General features: G+C 36.3%; 2 protein-coding genes across 2 annotated transcripts; one reads left to right on the top strand and one right to left on the bottom strand.

Moving 5' to 3' along the window:
- Window positions 1-5,062: 5,062 nt before the first annotated feature.
- On the top strand, window positions 5,063-6,896 carry LOC122311239 (pentatricopeptide repeat-containing protein At2g15690, mitochondrial). The gene has a single exon (XM_043125699.1). The coding sequence runs from the start codon at window positions 5,179-5,181 to the stop codon at window positions 6,688-6,690; it is 1,512 nt and encodes a 503-aa protein (XP_042981633.1). The 5' UTR covers window positions 5,063-5,178; the 3' UTR covers window positions 6,691-6,896.
- Window positions 6,897-8,650: 1,754 nt separating this feature from the next.
- LOC122308996 lies at window positions 8,651-10,485 on the bottom strand. The gene is made up of 5 exons (XM_043122304.1): window positions 10,189-10,485; window positions 9,993-10,091; window positions 9,475-9,545; window positions 9,258-9,320; window positions 8,651-9,162 (listed from the first exon to the last, which is right to left on the bottom strand). Exons 1-5 carry the CDS (start codon window positions 10,250-10,252, stop codon window positions 8,881-8,883), a joined length of 579 nt encoding a protein of 192 aa, XP_042978238.1. The 5' UTR covers window positions 10,253-10,485; the 3' UTR covers window positions 8,651-8,880.
- Between the last annotated feature and the right edge of the window lie 14,091 nt (window positions 10,486-24,576).

The raw sequence follows: 24,576 nt of genomic DNA, 5'->3' as shown, positions 1-24,576 counted from the left end.
ATTGCCTTAGTTGGAACTATCAAGAGCTCGGGAACTCTTAGATAATTCATGAACTTCACCTATTGTTGAAAACTAAGAGCCTACATTTGGTTTTCCTTATTGAGACAAAATGTTGTAGAGAAAAAATGGAATGGATCAAAAATCAACTTTGTTTTGATAGTAGTTTTGTTGTTAATAGTTGAGGATAGTGTGGGAGGTTCGCTCCTCTAAGGAATCCTAATTTGGCTGTGGATTTGAATTCCTTTACTAATTGACACATTTCAGTATGGATCACCTATCCTGTAGAAGGGGCGAGGGGCAATGGCTTTTTATAGGATTCTAGGGAAATCCTACTACCACAAAAAGAAAGGAAAGTTGGAATATCTACTTCAACCACTAAAGCCTCAAGTGAGTATACCTTGGTTATATGCATGGGATTTTAATGAAATTCTCAAACAAAATGAGAAAATTGGTGCTGCCAAGAGACCTTATAAATAGATTGCCAGCTTTAGAACACCTTTAGAGATTTGTGAGTTAATGATCTCGGTTATCTAGGGGATAAATTCACATGGAAGAACAATAGAGATGGTGATGCCTTTACAAAGGAGAGGCTTGATCGAACCTTTGGTAATTCAACGTGGATCAATATTTTTGAAGATCACTCTATATACAATCTAGCTGTCAAATGCTCAGATCACAGTCTAATCCTTATCTTACTATATACTCATTCATTCAACAAGCACAAAGAGATAATTTTTAGATAGGAGGCTAGTTGGTTTAATAAAGAAGACTGCTATATAGTTGTTCAGGATGCATGGTATGCTGCTAAAAGCTCCTCGAGTAATCTGCAAGTTACAGGTTTAAAAATCTATCAAATAAGGCTCAAACATTGGAGTAAAGACATGCATAAAAACAAGGGCAAGCTTATCAAATCAAAGATTGAAATGCTGAGTGTGCTACAAGAGATCAACAAGGGCCTTCTTAATAATGATATCAAAAGAAATTGGTTGTTTACCTAAACATGAGGTTACTAAATGGAAGCAAAGAACCAAACAAGCTTGGCAAAAGGATGAGGACAAAAACACTAATTTTTTCCACAAATGTGCCAGCCAAAGGAGAAAGACCAATACTATCCACAAGATTACAAGTGAAGATGGTCAGTTAACAATAGTGTCTGGGTTGGTCAATAGCATGTTTAAAAGGTATTTCATTGACCTTTTCTCAACTTCCAATATATATATACTTGTCTTGAATCACTGAAGCCTTCAGTAACAGAAGAAATGAATGCTAGTCTTATCAAAGATTTCACTGTGCCAAAGGTTAAAGAGGCTATTTTCAATATGAATTCACTACGATCTCCTGGTCCTGATGGCTTCCGTCCATCTTTCTATCAAAACCATTGGGAAACAGTAGGACCTGGAGTGAGTTTTCATGTTTTAGAGGTTCTAAATGAAGGGAAATGATCTGATAGCCTAAATGACACTTATATTGCTCTTATTTCGAAGTCCAAATCTCCCCTAAAGGTTACTAAATTTAGACCTATTAACTTTTGTATTTTTTTTATAAAATCATTGCAAATACACTAGTAACAAGTTAAAGGCTATTCTCCCTAACAACATCTCACCTACCTAGAGAGCCTCTGTGTCAGATAGACTCATAATTGATAATGTAGTAGTACTCTTTGAATCCATGCATACCATGATGACTAGAATGAAGGGAAAGGAAGGGTTCATGGCACTTAAGTTTGATATGAGCAAAACTTATGATATGATTGAATGGTTTTTCTTAAAATCGATGATGGAGAAAATGGGCTTTGCTCAAAGGTGGATTACATTTGTTATGAAATATGTCACCTTAGTGTCTTACTCTTTGCTTATTAATGGAGCCCCATAGGAAAAATCCATACCAACTAGGGGGATTAGGTAGGGTGATCATCATTTTTCACCCTAGCTTTTCATCTTATGCTCTGAAGTTCTTAGCAATCTTCTTAACATAGAAGAAGCTTTTGATTTGATCACTAGTCTTCTACTAGCGAATGGTCAAATCCATATTAACCACTTATTTTTTTCATATGACTTTTTCGCAAGGCAAGTTCATTGGAGTGGAGTAGACTTTTCAAGATTCTGGACTCTTATGAGAAAGCTTCTAGTCAAAGACTCAAAAAAGAAAAGACTCCCATTTTCTTCGATAAGAACACTCAAGAAGATATCAAATAAATCATCACTAGCATAGGAAGAATAAGAGTCACTAATTCGTATGAAAGATACTTGGGCCTAGTAGCACTAGCGGGAAGATCTAAAGCGAATACCTTCAAAGGGTTATTAGACAAGGTGAAGGACAGACTGAGGAATTGGGAAAACTAAATTTCCCTCACAAGTAGGTAAGGAGGTTCTATTAAAAGCAGGTATTCAAGCCATCTCCACTTACTGTATGGGCATTTTCAAGCTTTCTAAGTACCTGTTACAAGAGCTTAATAAAGTTATGAGAAACTACTAGTGGCGTCAACAAGCACATGAAAACAAGATTCATTGGGTAAGTTGGTAGCAAATGAGGAAATCTAAGAATGGAGGAGGTTTGGGGTTCAGGGATTTTGAAAATTTTAATACTGCCATACCAGCAAAATAATGTTGGAGGCTAGTCCATAGCCTCATTCCCTTGTTGCACAGGTGCTTGAAGCAAAATACTTCCCAACAATTACTTTCTTAAAAGCAAAAATGGGCAATAATCCTTCCTACACATGGCAAAACTTCTTAGCTGCAAGACCTCTTTTTGAAGTTCTTTTATGGAGATTTGGCAATGGAGAAGCAATAAGCTTCTGGACTGATAAGTGGCTTCTTCAATAAACCACTTTTAAACCCCAAAAGTTCAATCAGATTCTACAAACTGATACTAAGGTCTCAACTCTGATAGACACAGATACAAATTAGTGGAATAAGTCTCTAATGGATGCCATTTTTTCAAAAGATGAAGCTAACCTCATCAAAATGATTCCTTTAAGCACCTGCAACAAACCTGACAAGCTGACTTGAAGATATACAAACACTGGTCTATTTACCATCAAGAGTGCCTTTCATCTCTATGGAGGGCTATGGGATTGTCCAAAAGGCCAATCCTCAGACCTACATACAAAGAATACAAAATGGACACAAATATGGCACCTGAAGATTCCTAATGGCAACAAAACATTCTTATGGAATGCATGCCTAGATGCCCTTCCCACAAGAGCTAATATGTTCAAAAGAAATGTAGTAGACAATCCAGAACGTCCATTCTGCAAGCAAGGCCCTAACACAGTGGAGTATGCATTGTGGGAATGCACCTTAGCTCGTCATGTATGGGGGCAGTGTACAACCAAAATTCAAAAGTGTGGGACTCAAAGCTAGGCCTTTAAGGATTTAGTAGAGAAAATGTATGATGTGTTCAACAAGGAAGACATGGAGGAATTTGCTGTTGTTTCTTGGAAAATATGAAACAGGAGGGATGACTCATCTTTAAGGATACTTTCACACAGCCTTACACTTTAGCGTCACAATCTAATATCCTACTAACTGAAATTAGACAAATCAAAGCTTATGCAAGAAGCACTAGAACAGAATATGATCTAAATGAGAAATGGTAGGCCCCTCCATAGGGATTTTTCAAGCTTAACTTGGATGCTACTTTGAATAAGGTTCACTGCAAGGTTGATATTGGTGCTATTATCCATGATTGGGAGGGCAAAGTCAGAGCAACATTAAGGATGAAAAGGAGTCTTTTCCCTAATCCTTTCCTAGCAAAAGTGGTTGCTACTCTCCATGCTACATTGTTTTGCCAAAACGTGGGCTTCAAAAACATAATCCTAGAAGGAGTTGGATTTCAGGTGGTCTAGGGGATTCAAAATTTTGTTGAGGTTGGGATTAGCACATGTATGATTATGGCAAATACAAGATCAATACTGGCTAATTTTGATTCCTAGTCCGTGCAACACATTGGGAGGAATAAGAACAAAACTACTCATGCTCTAGGAAAGTATGCTCTTTAAGTATTCTGAATACTATCATTGTAATGGAGGAAATTCTTCAATGTATTCTTTCTATATTTAGAGTTTATGAATAAAGCAATGTTGTTTATTAAAAAAACAAAAAAAGAGAAGCGGTATCCCTTTTCATTTTGGTGGCTTAACTCCTTATCTATCACAATTCGAAGTGCCCATATTTAATACTAACGCATTTTAATTCAACATATAAATCGCTATCTCAGAAAATATTAATTCAAAAATAATATAATTAAATCTTTTAACATTAAAAATCGTGAGAGGGTCATTAATAAATTAATAAATAGAAAAGGTTAGGGATCCCGCTCCATTTTTTTAATTTTTTTTACTTAATGATTAAGAAAATATTGTTTAATAATATTGTAAGTATTTTAAAAAAATATATATTTAAAAGTGTTAAAAAATAATTTAAAAAAATTAAAATGGCCTAACGGAAATCCGCGGCAGTGAGACCCAACCTTAGAGAGAAATGAGAAAGCGTGGACGCAAACCGAAATGCATTGGATGCCGCCTTCAGCCTACATGCTTTTTACCCTAGGAAAATGCTAGGATGCCCCTTCTTGGTGCCCCCTCAAAGTGACCGCTGGTCACAAATTTTTTTTTTTTATAATTTTTTTTTACTTAGTGATTAAGGAAGTGATTTTAACTGTATTGGTATTTTTTTTATATTTTTTAAAAATATTTAAATATATTAAAAAAATCTGAAAAGAAAAATGAAAAAAAAAAAAAAAAAAATTTTTTGCTGTGCGGTCAAAAGGAGCGGTGCACTCTGGGCGGCAGAGTAGCACCGTCCTTTACCCTAAGGGTGGGTCTACACCCACCATAGGGGCGCTTCGTAGTCCATTTTAAGGTTGTTCTTTTTTTTTTTTTTTCTTTTTTTTTTTCTTTTTTTTTTAATATATATCATTTTTTAATACTTTTAAATATTTTTTAAAAAAATTTACAATATTATTAAATAACATTTTCTTAATTATTGAATAAAAAAACTTAAAAAAAATAAAATAATGGGGAGCTTCGGCTTCCCAGTTCCAGGATCCCTAGCTTTTACCTTAATAAATGGCCCCCCGAAAAATAAACACGGATTTGTCTCACACCTTCTTGCTCGGGGTTTTTCTCTCTGACTGGGTTTAGGGTTTTGTACATTTTACCTCATTCAGCTCCGAATAATGGCGTTGCTCATGGCCATCCGGCGGGCCCGAGGCCGAATAGAATCCTCTTTCTTCAAGGTGCGCCTAGCAAACTCTTCTAATTTCACCTTCAATCGCAACAGCAACAACAATCAAACCCTAAGCACCTCAGCAATCCCAGATGACTATCATAGGCCCTCCCCACCACCGCAACAGCAGCAGCAGAAAGCACCGTTTAGGGGCTTTCAGAACCAGGGACAATTTAAACCAAGCTATCAGCAACCCAGGGCCCCAAACCAATGGAACAATCTAAACCAAGGTTATCCACCGGTCCAAAATCCTAATCAGTGGACCCAACGGGTCCAAAGCCCTAACCGAGACCAGGTTGTTGAGGACCAAACCCCGGTTTCTTCTCCCCCTCCACCTTCGATTGAAGACCTTATTCGGTTTTGCGAAACGGGAAAGGTTAAGGAAGCTATTGAACTGATGGAGCAAGGGGTTAAAGCTGATTGGAACTGCTTCCATAGGTTGTTGGACCATTGTGCCGAATCAAAATCTTATGAGAATGCAAAAAAGGTTCATGATTTATTGTTACAGTCGACGTGTCGGGGTGATCTTCAGTTGAACAATAAGGTAATTGAAATGTATGGGAAATGTGGAGGCATGACGGATGCGCGGAGAGTGTTTGATCATATGCCGGATCGGGATATGCAGTCTTGGCATTTGATGATCAATGGGTATGCGGATAATGCGTTGGGTGATGATGGGTTGCATTTGTTTGAGCAGATGAGGCAGCTTGGTTTGAAACCCACGAGGGAGACTTTTCTTGCTGTCTTTTCGGCTTGTGCCAGTGCGGATGCCGTGGAGGAAGCATTTATACATTTTAAGTCAATGAAGGATGAGTGTGGAATCGATCCAGGGTTTGAGCATTATATGGGGCTTCTAGGTGTACTTGGGAAGTGTGGGCATCTTAATGAAGCAGAGGAGCTGATAGAGGGACTTCCATTTGAGCCCATGGCAGAGGTTTGGGAGACTTTGAGGAATTATGCTCGGATTCATGGAGATGTTGATCTTGAAGACCGGACTGAGGAGTTGATGGTTGCTCTTGATCCATCAAAGGCTGTTGCTAACAAGATCCCTACCCCTCCACCCAAAAAGCGCACTGCAATCAGCATGCTTGATGGGAAGAATAGGATCAGTGAATTTCGAAACCCATCTCTCTACAAGGATGATGAAAAGCTGAAGGCATCCATTGGGATGAAAGAAGCAGGTTATGTGCCGGACACGAGATATGTTCTTCATGACATCGATCAAGAGGCCAAGGAGCAGGCCTTGCTGTATCATAGTGAGCGTTTGGCAATTGCATATGGTCTGATCAGTACTCCAGCAAGGACACCTCTTAGGATCATCAAGAACCTCCGTATCTGCGGGGACTGTCATAATGCTATCAAGATCATGTCCAAGATCGTTGGGAGGGAACTAATTGTTAGGGACAATAAACGGTTTCATCATTTCAAAGATGGCAAATGTTCTTGTGGGGATTACTGGTGATGTCCGTGAAACATTGAACTTTTACGACAGACAGCTTCTGAGATTTTCTTTCCAGTTGCTATTTGTTGTGCAGAGTGCTAAAATTGCCAAGCTATGTAGTCTGGATAAATCCAGTGATACACGATCTGTGGGAGGTGAACCATCAATTGCTATGTAATGTGCCTTCTGTTTGTTTTGACGTTCAATCAAAAGTATTTGTTAAAATATGTCTTGCACTTGCACCCTTTGTGTTTTTTTTTTTTTTCCTAACGAAACGTATATGTTTATGTTCAAGATGGACTTCAAGGGTATTAACAAAAGCTTTCGAGATTATATTGTTAATTCTTTTTAATCTTTTTGTCGGGATGTTCTATTTTACTTTAGGACATAGACTGCAATTTGCAGGGCATAGAGACTCAATTTTTGAGGTAGAAAATATGAGCGGAAGTTCTTAATGACAAATTATGGCATGTTCTTTAGGACAAAATAAAATTGAAGCAAACAAAATGTTGATTGGCTTGGCATTTTCTTGGTCTTCTAGGATATTAGTGATGGGGTAATTCAGTGGTTCATGAGTACTACAGGTTGAGAATAGGATATTAATTATACATTCCTGTCCACGATATTGAGATGCTTGGAGATGAAATATCAGCTGGTTCCTCTCTCTTATTCTGCAGAAAATTATACTCTATCAAGGAGCTTTCTTGATTTTGGAAAAGGGATCCCTCCATTTGGATGTGTGCACCGCCTTCTCACTTCTCAATTTCTAAAACTTACCTGGAACTGAACGCATAGTGTTAATGCGTGTCCGAGGGGGAAGTTTTGTAACTTTAAATAGTCACTAGTACCTTAGTTAATTGGAAATTCATGATATTTCCTTATAAGTAGTCATTATAGAGTCTCGATACAAAGGATCCTACACAATGCCATCAGTTAACTTTCATATTTTTTTTTTTCCCGATTTCATTTTCAGCCCCGTCTTTCCTTCTTTCCTTCAATTCCTCATTCGCCCAGACCCAGTCCTATCATTCCTTTCCCCCGATCCTGTCATTCACCCGTTAGCTGCAGTGAATTTGTGGGTGGCAGAGAAGCATTACTATCACTACTGCAACAATTCTTGTGTTGGGGGACAGTGCCTGCATTATACTCAAGCTGCATTATACCCACGCTCATCTTGGGTGCGCGAGGGTGAAATGCACTAACGAGTGGTGTTTTGTCACTTGCAACTACTATCCCCCGGGCAATTATGTTGGACAACGTCCCTATTAGTCAAAGCTTGGAAATCACCTCTAATCCGTGACTACTGCTAAGAGAATATAAACATAAATAAAGAATATATTGCTCTTATTTAATAAAAGCATGGAGATGGTGTACTCCTAGCTTTGTCAAAATAATGTAAAATCATCCACGTGAATTTTATATTTATCCACTTTTTTAAAAAAGAGTACGCAATATTTGAACATCCTAGAAATACAAATACCATTTCTCAATATATGTTGCACATCCTAAGACTAAATATAATTTCTCTGTATGTATTGCTCAGAGCTGCAAATCCCCTTTTCCTCGGTGCATGTATTTGGAATAGTCTACAGTATGTTCTCTGCACATAATCTGGCTAATTTAGTATAGACAACGTTCATGCCAAGATATCAATCTACTACTATAGCTTTTCTTGGCGTCAATTCCAACTAATTATGAAAAAAAGGAGAACAGAGATAAAAGGAAATCCTTTTCAATCGACTTAAAATGCGAATGGCACATATTTAGAGTTATAAGGAACCATGCAAACGTGAGTAAGAAATGAGACGCTCTCTTCCGCATCTAGATGAGAACCTCCAAAGTCCAGGAGTGCGCCCAGAATTGAATGGTTCGAAGAATCGGCTAGATAGAATCGTAAGAAGGTAGCTGAAATGTCATGTTGCATATGGCACGAGTACATGGATAGTGGGGAAGTGAGAGCAACATATGAGAACATACAAAATGCAGCAACTAGAAACATAACCATATATAGGAGCAAATTGAGCAACCACACATAATCAATGACAACTACCATACATAATCCATGATGCCTTTCTTTACCAGATGCATTGTCTTAAAACTCTTGGATTCTTGTTGCAATCGTAGTGATAATTTGACAGTTCATTATATATTTCATACAACCAAGTCTCACAACAATTACTCTGGATCGGAACCTCTTTCATCAGAAAGTTCTCAAGGAAGCACAACAATCTTTGGTCGTTTTTTTGATCGAATGACATCATCCCCACTTGAACAATTATCTTGGCCAGGCTTTGATTTTTTGAGTTTCACCGGAGAGCACGTTTCACCATCTTCGTCACCATTGTCATCACTATCATTATCACTGCTATCATCTGAATCTGTTCCACTACTGCTACAAGCCAATGGGATCACAGGCTGAAAACCAGCAATCGCAGATTCAGCAGCAGCAACAGCCTCCGAGGTATGAAGATCAGCAACACCAAGCATCAAATTCTGTAATAGAGATGCACTTAAAAAATCAGTAATGCATTCCGTAATAGCAGGAATAGTGGAGAAGGGACAGGGGTGGGGGAGGGAGACCCAGCTACCATTTCAATGACTGCAGATTCATTTCCAGTGAGCACTTCAATATCATGGTTCTCTGAATTGTCCTGCATTTTAGTAAAACGTTAAACGCAAATTAGAAGCCCCCCGCCCAAATAATAAAAAATAAAAAAGAAGAAGAAGAAAACAAGGCCTAGGATTAAAGGATAATCATCGGAAATAAACTAAATAATAGAGGCCGGTAAGAGATCAAAACAAAACCTTTGCACCAAGTTGAAGCCTCTCATTTGCTTCTGACATCACTCCTAGGAAGTCTTTAATTTTTCCCAACACTGCAGCAGTGGCAAATAAAGTAAGCACAAACTTGTAAGTCTTATTTCTGTCAATTTCTTTTGAACAAAAAAATCCCATTACAGGCAATGCAGGTGTTTTTTTTTTTTTTTTTTTTTTTGGCAATGCAGGAGGTGTTTTGAAGAGCTAATTGATTTTTAAGTGAATAAAAAGGATAGCCCTCGGAAAATTCCAAATTGCTACTAAAAAAAGGGTTACCATTGGAAGCTGTCTATTAGCCGTCTATTACAGATAACTAAGATCTAAGACTTCCAATTAGAGAGGCCTAAGATCTTCCTACCTTCCCTCTCTCAAAGACAACAGGTAAAAGACTCGAAACAATAACAGAATGATACATAATTCAGGTTCATAAGCGATTCCGAAACTTAAAAAAAAATATAATAATAATAAACCAAACCGAACAGAGTTTAGATGGGAAAGATGGGTACCTTGGCTTTTGGGAGGAGGGGCGGTGATGGGCTTTTCATCAGAGAGGAGTTTCTGGGTTTGAGGGAGCGAGTTTTTTCTGCAAACAAGAAGTGTGGACTCTGCACAAAATACCAACGCCCAGAGTCTTGAATTCCGAATCACATACAAAAACATCATGCAAGTCGCATAAAACACTAGAGAGAGCGAGGGAGATACCCAATGGTGAGGTGGAGGGATTCTTGCGCTCCAAGTGCAGAAGGTCTTTGCTTGTCCGCCCCATCTCTTTCTTACAGTTGGAGACAAGAGGGGAACGAGAGAGAGAGATTCTCTTGCGAAGGAAAAACAAGAACAATAAATCCGCTCTGAGAAGTTTGCAGAAACGTGTCGTCCGGAAGAGGCTTGCCCTCTACAATACTACAAACTTCGACCGGCAAGACATTGTTCAGCAGAAGATACCTGAACGGTTCTTTTGTTTAGACGGGCGTAGAAGAAGTTCAGGTTTGGGCATGAAACCCTACTAACTGTTATTATGAAGTATAAAGCTGGACCAGCCCAAGGGCTCGTCACTGCTGGGTTGAAGCTGGGCCTGCTTGGATAGGTCGTTCGGCCCGAAATTCCAAAAGAGCCCGTCAATGTCCATCCTCCTTAATTGCCATGAGCATTCTCATTAGTTTATGCAAATGTAAATTTAATGAGAAATTTAGTTAATAAGACTTGAAAATACTATACATTAAATTATCTAATTTTAAAATTTTTGATTTTTAGCTACGGTAAAATTAATGAAATTCTCAACATACCATTGTAAAACTACGAAATTGTCTACCAATTTTTTTGAATGAATAAGTTAGATCTCAATTATCAAGATTATAAAACGAATCAAATATTTTAAATATAAATAATCAAATTTGCAAGACACAACGATTCATTACGAAGGGAAACCCTTTAAAGAACTTTTTAAAGGTAAAACCCTACAGGTCAGCCAAATCCAGGAAAGTCAATTACAAGCAATAATCAATTACAAAACTTTTGCAATTCGACTCTCTTACTTGTCTAGACAAACGACCCGTTTGTCTTCTACCGCAGTAGCAGGCAGAACATTTGGCGATCTTCAATTGTTGATTTCCCTTCTGAAAATCTAGAGGCTGAAATCTAATCGATGTTGTTTTATCTTCAAAGCATGATCACACTCAAGAAGATATGAAAAATTCAATGAAAATTCTCAAGTGAATTTTCTCTTATAAACGCTCAAAATATCCTCTCTAAAATTCGTGGCTCAAACTCCTTGAGAAAATACAAAACTGAATCCTTTTAAATAGAAAGTCTGGAAAGAGTTCTAGTCACAGTAAGACTCTGCTGACGGTTAGCAACAGATGCAAAAACGCGTCCCGACGGACTGCTAACATTTCGTGATAACTTCTTCTGTTATAGACTAGACTCTGTTCAGTTTTCTTCTGAATAAGAGCAAAACTATCAGAACTCGATTTTGACTTCAAGGACTTATCTAAACAACTCCTAAAACTTCTAGATAGACTCAGTCTTGTTTAGATACAAATCAATAATTATCTTTACATTCATCCAACAATAATAAATAATATGATAAGATAACCCTTATTATTTACTCATCTAATCCTAACCAATTTTTGCCTTTACAATCTCCCACTTTGGCAGATTGATGACGAAACTAGTTTGATGAATGTTAATTTCCTGAAAATATGTCAATTATCAAATCACAAAAAATATAAAAGATTATAAAGAGTTGTGATTTAATGAAAACAGAATTGACAATTATCCTAATCAAAACACATGCCAAATTGTATCTACATTACAACCACACAAAAAAACTAAATTGGAAAACAAAACATAAAAAAGATAAAGTAACAAGATAAAGTTTTTCAGTTTTTTTTTTTTTTTTTTTTTTTTTTCAGTTGTGTCACTGTGCTCCCCATTTGATGCTGTTGCTCCCCCTCAAACTTTTCTCTCCCTTTTTGTCAACAATCAACCATGGAGGTCTATATTTTATCATCAGAATCAGCTACACTTGTCATAATGTGTTGCACATCCAAAGAAAGTTGAACCAGACAATCATTTGCCTACACACAATCAGAGCGTACTGCAGCTAATTGTTGCTCCTACTTGGACTGACTGGCCTCCCACTTAGCTGTGAAGCCATCAATCTTCTGATATAACAAAGAGATTTGCTCAAGAACTTGAGAGACGGGGATGGAAGGTTCAGGTGGAGAAGATGCTGACTCAGTAGTTAGGGAGCGCTTCTTAGTGATGACAGCCTCTGATTTAACCATGGTTAAAGCTGAAATAGGCCCTGGCAGCTTCATGGTAGGTTCATTTGCTCGAAGTGGAATTTTCGTAAGCATGGCCAACTTAGTAATTAGACTTTCAAATGGGAGATTTAACTCTTTTTTCACATGTGAATGATGAATAATATCAATGACATGCTGTGTAAAATCAATAGACACACCAGTAGTAAGAGCATACATAAAATAAGCTCTCTCTAGAGAAATTTCTGTGTGACGACTAATAGGCCAGAGATTGATCAATACTATTTTGGCCAAGAGCCGATACTGAGGGAGCATACTGTGAAGAGGTAGTCTGTGCATTTTGGCAGTCCATTTGGGGCCAGTGGGGCCAACAAACAGATTGCGTATCGCAATCTTTGTTGGAGCTCCCATGCCCTTATATGGGTATTAACCTCAGGAAGAGTAAATAGACTTTAGAGAATAGCAGGAGATACCTCAATTTAAATCCCTCGAACAGTAGAGATGATGCTATGATCATCTAAATTGAAGTGAGCGATATTTGAATAAAATTTCCGAACAACCTCGACGCAAGGTGTAGGAAAGGCATGAGTGAGCTTCTCCCATCCTCTTTCAATGAATATACGACGAATAATTTGGAAGTCATCCGTAGGGAAGTCATTTATACTTACCTCCCGTTCACCCAATACGGGTCTCTTGGAGAAGGTATTCCTATATGCATTCTCAGCTTCAATGGATATGAAGCGATCAGGAGTGGCTCCTGTGGGAATAGGCACAAATGGAGATGGAGATGGGGGAGGAGCTGAAGTGTCTCCTAACTGCATTGGTTCAAGTAAGGGTACATCCTTACTTGAGGAGTGCTCGGATGATATAAGAGGAATGATCTTTCTGTGCTTTGCCCTTTCTTTGAATCTCATCTGAAGCAGTACAATAATCAAGTTTAGAAAAAAAAATTTCAAACTTTTAGAAGATAAGAATAGATTGAGATTAAAAACCCATATGAATTTTTCTTAATAACCATTATATTATTTATTTATTTATTTTATAAACAGAATATTGAGAACAAAGCAAAAACTATATATGTATAAAACCTTACTATGTATAGATAAGAAAAAAACGTCCTAACAATTGCCCAAAATAAAAACTGAGATGAGTTAGGAAATAACACAAACACTTGGTGTGCACCTGTGGAGAACAAAAATAGAGAGTCCGTGTGCAATAAAGCTTTGTCCTCAATACACGCATAGAGTGGATAGAATCAACACAAACAACCCATTTACTAGGAGTGCAGCTCAACCAAACAACCAAGATTTAAAAAAAATAAAACCCTCCACAAATACTCTACTTATCAAAATGCCGAAACTAAGAGAAGAAAAGAAGAAAAAAAAAAACAGAGGAGTCGAGAATACTTACCTTGAAGATGGAATAAGGAGGAATGAAAGTGAAAGGAGCACTGTGTATGGAGGCTTGTGTGGAGGAATCAAGATGCCGTGAAAATGGGTAAAGGGGAGGCTATGAGGGTCGGGGCTGAGTGCAGGAGAAAAAGGGCAAGAGGTATGGTAAAAGGAGAGTCCCACTAGGACTTCTATACTTAGAATTAAAAGCACCCAATACACCTATTTAACACACTGAAAAAAAATATTTATTATTTTTTTAATTTTTTTTATATTAAGGGAACAAAAAAAAAACATAGATTCGAAAAAAAACTCTATATTTTTTTATTAAATGTTTTTTTTTATAAGAAGGAAGGTGTAAAAAAAAAAGATAACATGCCTATAAACACCGTAGTTTAATCAAGACAGAAATTACAAAAAAAAAAAAAAATCAATAATCCTTAGTACACTCATGTTTGCAATAGTCTCTTTTGGATGTTCACTTCTCATCGAATCAGCAATGTCAAAGTTCATGTGAGTGTGTGAGTGAGTATACTTATACCATAACATGTTATGAACTCCTTTTTTTTTTTTTTTTTTTTTTTTTTTCGTTTTGCTTCCCTTTTTTTTTAATATATCTTTGAGACTTTTGTTCAATGAAAGATTACTTTTGATAGATGCTCTCAAGAGTTTGTTACTTGACTTTAAAAATCAAACTTTATACTAGGGCTTAGATACATGAGCATCTCCTCCAAACACTAGTTTGTACGCCCCCTTTGTTCATGTTGGTTGCTCATCTTTTTTCATAATGATTAGAGCAACGATTTTTTCTATAAGAACTCAAGGTGGTAGATCTTTATAGGGTTTTTATCTTTTTCCGCAATGAATTAATATCGACTTTTTCTATATAGATCACTCTTTGTGTTTGGCAAGAAGAGAGCTTTTTATATATGTACTAGGTTCAACTAGTATTAGTTAATTCAAGGCATAAACTCCCCCTTTGATGAGCATCTAAAAAGAAACATATTAATTATAGGATGCTTACATATAGGTTCCTCATAGTACATTATAAATGAACTTTGCCAAGTTGACCTATAGGGTTAGTATACTTAAAGAGAACTACACAGAGAAGAGCATTACATAAGATCAGAAAATTTTTAAAGCAATTCCATACATGCTCAAACTTTGATGTGTCAAACATGTACCTTAAAAGAAAACAAACAACCCAGTTGTTTTTGTTTATTTTTTTATTTTAAAAAAAAACTGAAACATTCATTCATCAAAGAAAAATAAAAACTGGAAGAAAATATCTTAAAACTAGTATGATAGAAAACCTCTCACTTGGGATCCCATATACCAATGGCTTTTCTTAAAAACTCAAACCTAAGTCCATCTAAAGATTTAGTAAACAAGTCAGCCAGTTGATGTTCAGTAAACACATGTTCCAAGGATATTATTTTAGACTCAACCAAGTCTCTTATAAAATAATGTCTAATATCAATGTGCTTGGTTCGAGAGTGTTGAACATGATTTTTGGAAATACTTATAGTACTTGAATTATCACAATATATTGTCATAGTATCTTGAGAAAAACCATAATCATCAAGCATTTTGTTCATCCATAAAAGCTGATTACAAAACTCTCTGCAGCTATGTATTCAGTTTCAGCAGTAGATAAGGAAATAGAATTTTGTTTTTTACTCATCCAAGCTACAAGATTTCCACCTATATAAAAACACCCACCCGTAATACACTTCCTATCATCAGCATTCCCAGCCAAATCAGCATCCGAATAGCCAACAAGTGTAAGATTAGTGTCTTTTGAGTACCATATCCCATAATCAACAGTTGCATTAAGGTATTTTATGATTCTTTTTATTGCAGTAAGATGGAATTTTTTAGGATTAGCTTGAAATCTAGCACACACATCAACACTGAAAGCTATGTCAGGTCTACTTGCTGTAATATATAATAGACTTCCTATCATGCTTCTATAAAGAGTGGGATCAATATTTTTACCTGTGGAGTCATTGCTGATTTTCATTGAACTGCTCCTGGGAGTGCGAGCATTGCTTTTTCCTTCTATTCCAAATTTTTTCACAAGATCTCTTGCATATTTAGATTGTGAAATGAATATTCATTCTTTACATTGTTTTACTTGAATATCCAAGAAAAAATTTAACTCACCAATCATACTCATCTCAAATTCAGATTTCATTTCATTTACAAAGTTATAAGCAAGAGATTCTAGTGTTGCTCCAAAAACAATATCATCAACATATATTTGAGCAATTATGAGTTGTTTACCTGATCTTCTTATGAACAAAGTCCTATCAGCTTGTCCTCTAACAAAGTCATGATCAAGTAAGTAAGCTGTTAACCGTTCATACCAACCTCGAGGTGCTTGTTTTAGTCCATACAGCGCCTTCTTCAACCTATAAACATATTCAGGGTAGAGATGATTAACAAATCCTTTCGGTTATTCAACATATACCTCTTCTTGTAACACTCCATTTAAGAAGGCACTTTTGACATCCATTTGATATAATTTGAAGTTTAGATGACAAGCAAGTGCCAATAGAATGCAGACAGATTCTAGCCGGGCCACAGGAGCAAATGTTTCATCAAAATCAATCCCTTCTACTTGTGTGTAACCCTGTGCAACCAGCCTTACTTTATTTCTCACAATAGTACTATGCTCATCGGATTTGTTCTTAAAGATCCACTTAGTCCCAATGATGTTATAATTTTCTGGTTTAGGAACCAACTCTCATACATCATTTCTAGTGAATTGATGGAGTTCTTCATGCATGGTGTTGATCCAACTTTCATCATTTAATGCTTCCTCGACTTTCTTGGGTTCAACTTGTGAAAAATAACACACACAAGAAACTTGATTTAGTACTCTTCTTCTAAGCCTTATACCTTCATCTAGCTCACCGAGAATGTTTTCTTTAGGATGATTTTGAGTAATTCTTGAAGAAGGTTCTTTGTTTTGTGGATTTCGTGATGTCTCCTCTATATGATCTTCCTCATTTTGCACTTGTGAGTCTTCTCCACTGGTCTGCCCCAATTCCTTCATATTTTCAAGCTCCTTCATGGTAGTTTTAGCTGAAATGTCATCCATAACTACATTAATTGATTCCATAACAGATTGTGTACGTAAATTGTAAACTCTATAAGCCTTACTATTGGAGGAATAGCCAAGAAACGATCCCTCATCACTTTTGCTTTCAAATTTATGATTGTTTTCTCTGTCTATCAGAATATAACATTTGCTACCAAAAATTCTGAAATACTTTACCGTAGGCCTTTTATTTTTCCACAAACCGTAAGGTGTTTGATTGGTGCGGGTCTTAAAATCACTCGATTCAAGATATAATTTGCTCTATTCACAGCTTCTCCCCAAAAATATAAAGCCATCTTCTTGTTGCTTAACATTGTTCGTGCCATTTCTTGAATTGCTCTATTTTTCCTTTCCACTACTCCATTTTGTTGTGGATTGATAGGTGCAAAAAATTCTTGATGTATTCCCTGTTCATCACAAAAAGAAGTAAAACTAGTATTCTCAAATTCTCAACCATGATCACTGCGTATTCTAGAGATAGAAACTTCCTTCTCTGTTTGTAGTTTCTTGAATAGCTTTTTGACAAGATCAAAAGATTCAGATTTTTCTCTTAAGAGCATTATCTATGTGAATCTTGAAAAGTCATCTATAATCACCATGATATACTTCTTTCCTCCAAGACTCTCAGTTTGTGTTGGACCCATCAAATCCATATGCAATAGCTCAAGAGGCCGAGAGGTAAGAAAATGAGAAATCTTCTTGTGTTGAGCTCTAGTTTGCTTTCCTTCTTGGCATGCTCCACACACTATTTTATTCACCTTTATTACCTTGGGTAGTCCATCAATAATTTTTCTTTTTGAAATTTTTGATAAATTTTTAAAATTAATATGCCCAAGGCGTTGATGCCATAATTAAGCTTCATCAAGTGTGACTCTATGACATTTCTCCAATGGTTTTGGAGAAATTCCATAACAATTGTCTGAGGTTCTAGTACCTTCTAAGACCCATTCTCCACCTTTATCATATAGGTTGCATTCATCTTTTGAAAACTGCATAGAAAAATTATTGTCACAAAACTGACTAATGCTGAGTAAATTAGCTTTCAAACCATTAACAAATAAAACATCATGCAACACAGGTAGTCTTGGTATTTCAATACTTCCTTTCCCTTTTATGACAACCTTGCTTCCATCTCCAAAGGTCACGGTGCCTCCATGAGATGTTTCAACTTTCTTGAATAAGGTTTTGTCTCTAGATATGTGCCTCGAACAGCCGCTGTCCAGGTACCACAGACAATCTTCCATTGATCTAAGTGCTGTGTGAGCAACAAGACACACTACATCTTTCTTTTTCACCCATTTTGTCTTGAGTTTTGACTTGTGTTTTTCTTTGTTTTGAAGGCAAATATCTGCTAGTTCCCCAAGCTTAAGACTTATGAAATTAATTTGTTGACTCATGTCATCAACTTGAGTCTGTAGGCTCTTCCCTTTTCTTTTTCCTTCAAATTTCTGCACTTGATTCATGTTAAAACAATGTGGTCTTATATAACCTACTACTCCACACTTATGACATGTAAGGACAAATTTACCATGCAGATTTTTTGAATAAACTGCCTTAAGTTCAACATGATTTTGAAAACTCTTACATTGACTTCCTTTAACAAAAACAATACTTTTGGAGGTTGTGACAGCGGATGATGAGACCAATTTTTCTTTCCCTTTAGAAGTCGTGTACCCTAGGCCAGTTCTGTCACTACTCATTTTTTGAAAACTCAACATTTCTTCTAATTTTTATGTTGCTGTTTTTTCTTCAACCTTTTCCAATTCCTTTTCTAGTGCAATATTTTGATTATTTAATCTGGCTATTTCACTCTCAGAAATTTTTAAAGTTTCAGACATGTTGTTTTTCTCACTCTCCATATCAGTGAACTTCTTATACAGCTTCTTGTTGAGTTTCTTTAATTCGATCACTTCTTCACGCACATCATTGTAAGCTTCCTGTAAATTCAGTTCTTGATCGGCATCAACAATTGATACATTTGAATTACTGTAATCACAACTACTTTCAGATTTTGTCAGTGTAATTTCAGGAAAATCATTCACAACAATAGAGAAAGCATAAAAGATTTTTCATCATCAGAAGATGAGTTTAAACTTTCAGAATATGAAATATCGCTAAGTGTGACATTCAACGCTTTCCCTTTATTTTTCTTGAAGTTTGGACACTTAATTCTTATATGACCATACCTAGAACATTCATGACACTAAACTTTATCCTTTTTCTCAGTTTTTTCTTTCTTCCAATTTTTAGATTCATTTTTCTTAACAAAAGCATTTTTTCCTCCTTTTTGTTTACCATTTTCTTTATTAAACATAAACTTTCTGAATTTTCTAGCAAGTAAAGCAATCTCTTCATCATTTAGACTTTCTTCATCAAAAACATTTTTATAATTTTCTTCTATAGTCTTTAAAACAATGGACTTACTTTTTCTTATTTGAGGAAGTGAAGATTCATATGTTTGCAAAGAACCTACCAGTTCTTCTACCTTTATTGCATCCAGATCTTTACTTTCTTCAATTGCAATAACTTTGGGTCGAAATCTTTCAGGTAAAGACCTTAGAATCTTCCTTACAACTCTTGAATCTTCCACCTTTTCTCCAAAATTAAACCTGGAATTCACAATATCATTCAGTTTAGTATAAAAGTCATTAAAACTTTCTTCTTCCAGCATTTTAATCTCTTCAAATTTAGAAGTTAACAATTATAATTTTGAGTTCTTCACAATTTTTGTTCCTTCATGTGTAACCTCCAAGATATCCCATGTCTCTTTAGCAATCTCACACATGGAGATTCTCTTAAATTCTTCTGGAGATACAACCATGAATATAGCATTCAGCCCCTTGCTATTCCAATTACAATTGGTATTTCTTCTTTCATCCAATCATCAATATTTGTTTTTGGTCTAATACATCCTTATACAACCGAATACCACACTCGCTCATTCAATGATTTGAGAAGGTTCGCATGCATACTTTTCAACATGCATAATTTTCACCATTGAAGTGCGGTGGGGTAGTCAATGATGACATATTACAGGGGCACAGATCACACTCGAAAGAATGAATCACGCTCTGATGCCAATTGAAATTCCCAACGTACTCCTGTAAAATCATGAAATTATCTACCAATTTCCTTGAATGAATAAGTTAGATTTCAATTATCAAGATTATGAAACGAATCAAATATTTTAAAATAAATAATCAAATTTGCAAGACACAACGATTGGTTATGAAGGGAAACCCTTTAAAGAACTCTTTAAAGGTAAAACCCTACGGGGCAGCCAAACTCAGGAAAGTCAATCTTATTATTTGAAGAACAATTACAAGCAATAATCAATTACAAAACTTTTACAATTCGACTCTCTTACTTGCCGTTTGTCTTCTACCGCAATAGCCGCTAGAACCTCTAACGATCTTCAAATGTTAACTTCCCTTCTGGAACTCCAGAGGATGAATCCAATTGATGTTGCTTTGTTCTCAAAGCATGATCACACTCAAGAAGATATGAAAAATTCTATGAAAATTCTCAAGTGAATTTTCTCTCATAAACGTTCAGAATATCCTCTTTAAAATTCGTGGCTCAAAGTCCTTGAAAAGATACAAAACCGAATCCATTTAAATAGAAAGTCTGGAAAGAGTTCTAGTCACAGTAGGACTCTGCTGACGGTTAGCAACAGATGCGAAAACGTGTTCCGACGGACTGCTAACATTTCGTGATAACTTATTCTGTTATAGACTAAACTCTTTTCAGTTTTCTTCTGGATAAGAGCAAAACTATCAGAACTCGATTTTGACTTCAAGGACTTATCTAAACAACTCCTAAAACTTCTAGATAGACTCAGCATTGTTTAGATACAAATCAATAATTATCTTTACATTTATCCAACAATAATAAATAACATGATAAGATAAACCTTATCATTTACTCATCTAATCCTAGCCAATTTTTATCTTTACAATTAAGGTTTACAACCAAATTTGATTGTTACTATTTCACATCTAAATAGATAAAAAATAATATCTTTATACACTCTCTCTCTTCCCTCTATTCTCCCTCTTCATCCTCATTCTTTCTCCTACATTATTTCTCCGTATTATTTAATAAAAAATAATAATGTATTTTCATATAAGCTCTTAATTTAGAAAAAATATTAAATTTATAATATTTTATTATTATTTTGACTAATAAATGGATAATTCAATGTAGAAATAAGTTTTGAATAAAATAGCTAAACGTAAAATTATGTCATATTATGTAAATTGTATATTTGCATTTGGATAATCCAATAAAAATGCTCTTATAGATGTATTTAAAAAAAAAAAAAAGATAATTCCAGTCGTAAGTGTACAAGCGTCATATAATTATTTTTAAAAAAGTGAATAAATACGGGATCTATAGAAAAATAAATAAATTTTTTAATAATAGACCTCACTCCTTTTCAAATTGATTATACGGCATTTGTGCATTCCACGATTATATGTAATATTACTCTTAAAAAAACAAAATGGTGAAGGGAAGGCACTGAACATCTTGCTGGATGTACCAAACAAGAGGCGCGCTTCACCTGAAGAGATGCATCATGGGGACGTGCTTGGACATCTCATCCAGGACATGAAAGTTGAGAGCTTCCTAATAGATGATTTTGTGGTTCAGCTAATGTTTGGGCTGTTTTTTGTTAGTTTTGATTCACTTTTATTGGCACTAACCTTTGCTTTCAAGCTGCTCGCAGAGAACCCAACTGTGTTGGAGGAATCGGATGCATCAATTATTTATGTTGGTGTTAGGGATGAGAATAGCCAGTGGAGCCCACTCAAAGAACCTTCACTACATGCTACATGGTGATGATGGTATAAAGCCTTCTTAGATAATAGCCATGAGCCACATTTTTAGAGAATCACTCATTCCCAACTATCTAGCTGATCCAAATTTGACACATGATAAGCATCTTTGAGTTTTGAAAATTCTATAAAAGGCCACACCGTTTGGTCAAAAATGGAAGAAAATACACTTCCTCTTTCTCTATCTTGAATATCTCTTGAGATGACAAAATGACTAATTTAATCATTGAAGTGTCCCCCAGTCCTTCGAGATTCGGTGGAGTCCAGCGACAATTTTCTTATTTCAAAGGAAGAGTTCAAATCATTGCGAAAAAGGAATTATCTGAAAATACTGTTAGCATCCTCCATTGACTGGAAAACTGACAAAGAATTTGGTGCCGGATTTATCGTTTTCTAAATATAAAATCAAATGACCCAATAAAGGTTTATTCTATATGAAGGAGGCTTCTAGCAAAATCATGCCAAAAAAACACAAACATAAGTCTCTTATCTCTTTGTCATTTTATGATTTAAAGTTTAAAATTACAAGCGTCGAAGGTGCGTTGCACATGTAGGTACTGCATGCCCATGCACATGGCATGCAAGGGCGAGCTTTGATGCTCGCCCCTGTGCACAAGTACGATGGGCACTCAGGCCTTGTTTGGATAATCAAATTAGATGAAAAATCTGTAAATAGTAGTGAGATGATTTGGGTTAAGATGAGATAATTGGCTTGTAAAAATGTGTATCTTTAGATGTAGAAATGAAATGGTTTTAACTTTTTATGAAAATATGATAAAGTGGTGGGTCTCACCAATTATTAGAAAGTGTTCTTAATAACTGAACATTATTTATTCATTCATCATTTTTAAGTAGTAATGGTATGAGAATAAAGTAAAAATATTGACAACAACTGTCTAAAAATGATTTATTTATTTATCAATTATTTATTTAATATTTATAATTAATGGAGGAGTGAAGGGAAAAATTTGACTAAAAAGGTACAGATCCAATAAAAGGGGGAATGGGGGCCTCAAGGGAAAGAGAAGGTCATCATGTCTCTAGAGCAAAGGTCAATAATTAATTGACGTGTCGCCAACACTGCTAGAAGCAGGGCTCTGTGTTTGTGTTAGCGCTAGTTACTTCGGAATAGTATTATGGTTATAAGAGATCGATTGGGATTATATGAGATACACTCTCATGTTTTTTTGGATGCCAAAACATGTATGTCCGTAACAAATACTCAGATGGTTTGTGTTTCGACTTAGCAACCAAACTAGGCCTCGGCCTAACTAAACTAGGAATACCACGAGTGGGCTATGAGCCTACACATCACGGGAAGCGACTAAGCTCTCTCTGAGCAACAAGGCACACTCAATGTGAGCAATGAAGCTCGTCAAGAGCACCAAGCATGATTGGTACATGCCTCCCGAGCACTTCATTTCCCCATGCAACTAGCGTGGTAGGCTATGTGCCCACTTAGAAGCTACAAAGCTCACTAAGCAACAAGGTACCCCCAAGGGTATGCAATGAAGCTTGCCTCAAACAACAATCGTGTTGGGCACTTACCTCCTAAACACTGCATTTATCATTGAGTAACTAGCATGGCAGGCACAATTACGAGAAGCAACAAAGCTTCCCATGAGCTATAAGGCACCCCCACAAGCAAGCAATGAAGATTGCTTGGAAGCATTAAGACTAACCTTTGAGCAACCAGCATGTGAATACTCAACCTGCCCGTGCGCTTGGGCAAGCACAATTGCTTACATGGTGGACAAACTCTCATGCTCACACGCTAAATTAGATTTTATGCTCCATAAAAGTGAGCTAAAGTGCTCACTCGAAGCCAAGCAAAATGCTAGCTCAAGTGAGCACCAAAAGGGGTAACAGATTCCTCTGGGGCAAGAAACACAATGGACAAAAATTCTCGCTCCAATATGACTAAATGCAAAAGAAATAGAGGTCACCCCCTAAACATGAGTAGGAATGCTCGCCCTCCACGTGAGTAGGGGTGACAATATGCGACACAACTCGTTAACCTAACAAGAACATGACACGAAATTAGTGGTTTTGAATTTGATGTTAAAGAGTTTGGGTTAAAATTGGTTAACTCATTAAGATACAATTCATTAACGGGTCACTAATGGGACCCGTTTAGACCCGTTAAGTTTTTTACCTAAAATTATAATTATATTCCTTTTAACCTAAAAACCCAAAAACTCCAATCTTAATTTCCTAATTCTCTTTCAGACTCTCACTCTCTCTCATGAGTCACGACCGCCTCCCTAGACGCTCATTCCCTCTGCCTTATGCAGTCCTTTCTCACGCCTCTGGTCGCCTCCACTCCTACCTCACGTCGCCTCTACTCCCACCTACAACCTCTCTTGATCTCCTCTCTCTCAAATCTCAAATCGCATCCTCTGCCTCACTTTGGCCCCACTCCCACACCTCTTAGTGTCTTTCTCTCTCAAATCGCATCCTCTGCCTCACGTTGTGCTACCCTGCTATCTCACACCATGCCTCATGCTACCCCCACTCCCACATCTAAGGTATGAATAATTTCTTGATAGTGAATACTCGTAAGTTTTTTATAAATGTCTAAATCTTTGACAGGGGACTTCTTTAATACACCATTGATAACCTTAAAGCTTGCCTTTTATGTTCAAGATGCTAATTTTTTTGCTACACACTTGTAAAACCATGCTTGTTTATTATGGAACGTGGTAGTGTTCAACTTCACCAACTTGAATGCTTGGATCTATGGGCTACTGCTTACTATTTGTTTTTAGTAACAAGTTGTTGAGACCTGGAACAATAGATAGTGTTCAAATTTTACAAAATTGAATAATCTTGTGGGTATCTTGGAAAAGGTATTTGCCATTTGAATTCCTTGTATTGATAGTGAATACATTCCACTTCTTGTCTATCTAGGTCTTGAAGTTCAATCTTACAGAATTAGGCCTTGTATTATTTTTTTAACTTACAATTTTCACTGTATAATTATGAGCTCAATG

The sequence above is a fragment of the Carya illinoinensis genome, chromosome 5 (assembly GCF_018687715.1).
Source record: "Carya illinoinensis cultivar Pawnee chromosome 5, C.illinoinensisPawnee_v1, whole genome shotgun sequence".
Lineage (NCBI taxonomy): Eukaryota > Viridiplantae > Streptophyta > Magnoliopsida > Fagales > Juglandaceae > Carya > Carya illinoinensis.
This window is presented reverse-complemented; position numbering and strand designations above follow the sequence as displayed.

Bases quoted from the DNA above. Each gene is read 5' to 3' on its own strand.
- LOC122311239 (XM_043125699.1), top strand. From the start codon at position 5,179: ATGGCGTTGCTCATGGCCATCCGGCGGGCCCGAGGCCGAATAGAATCC.
- LOC122308996 (XM_043122304.1), bottom strand. From the start codon at position 10,252: ATGGGGCGGACAAGCAAAGACCTTCTGCACTTGGAGCGCAAGAATCCC. The intron at 9,546-9,992 runs GTACCCATCTTT...CCACTGCTGCAG, and splicing joins CCCTCCTCCCAAAAGCCAAG to TGTTGGGAAAAATTAAAGAC. The intron at 9,163-9,257 runs GTAGCTGGGTCT...TCTCTATTACAG, and splicing joins AATCTGCAGTCATTGAAATG to AATTTGATGCTTGGTGTTGC.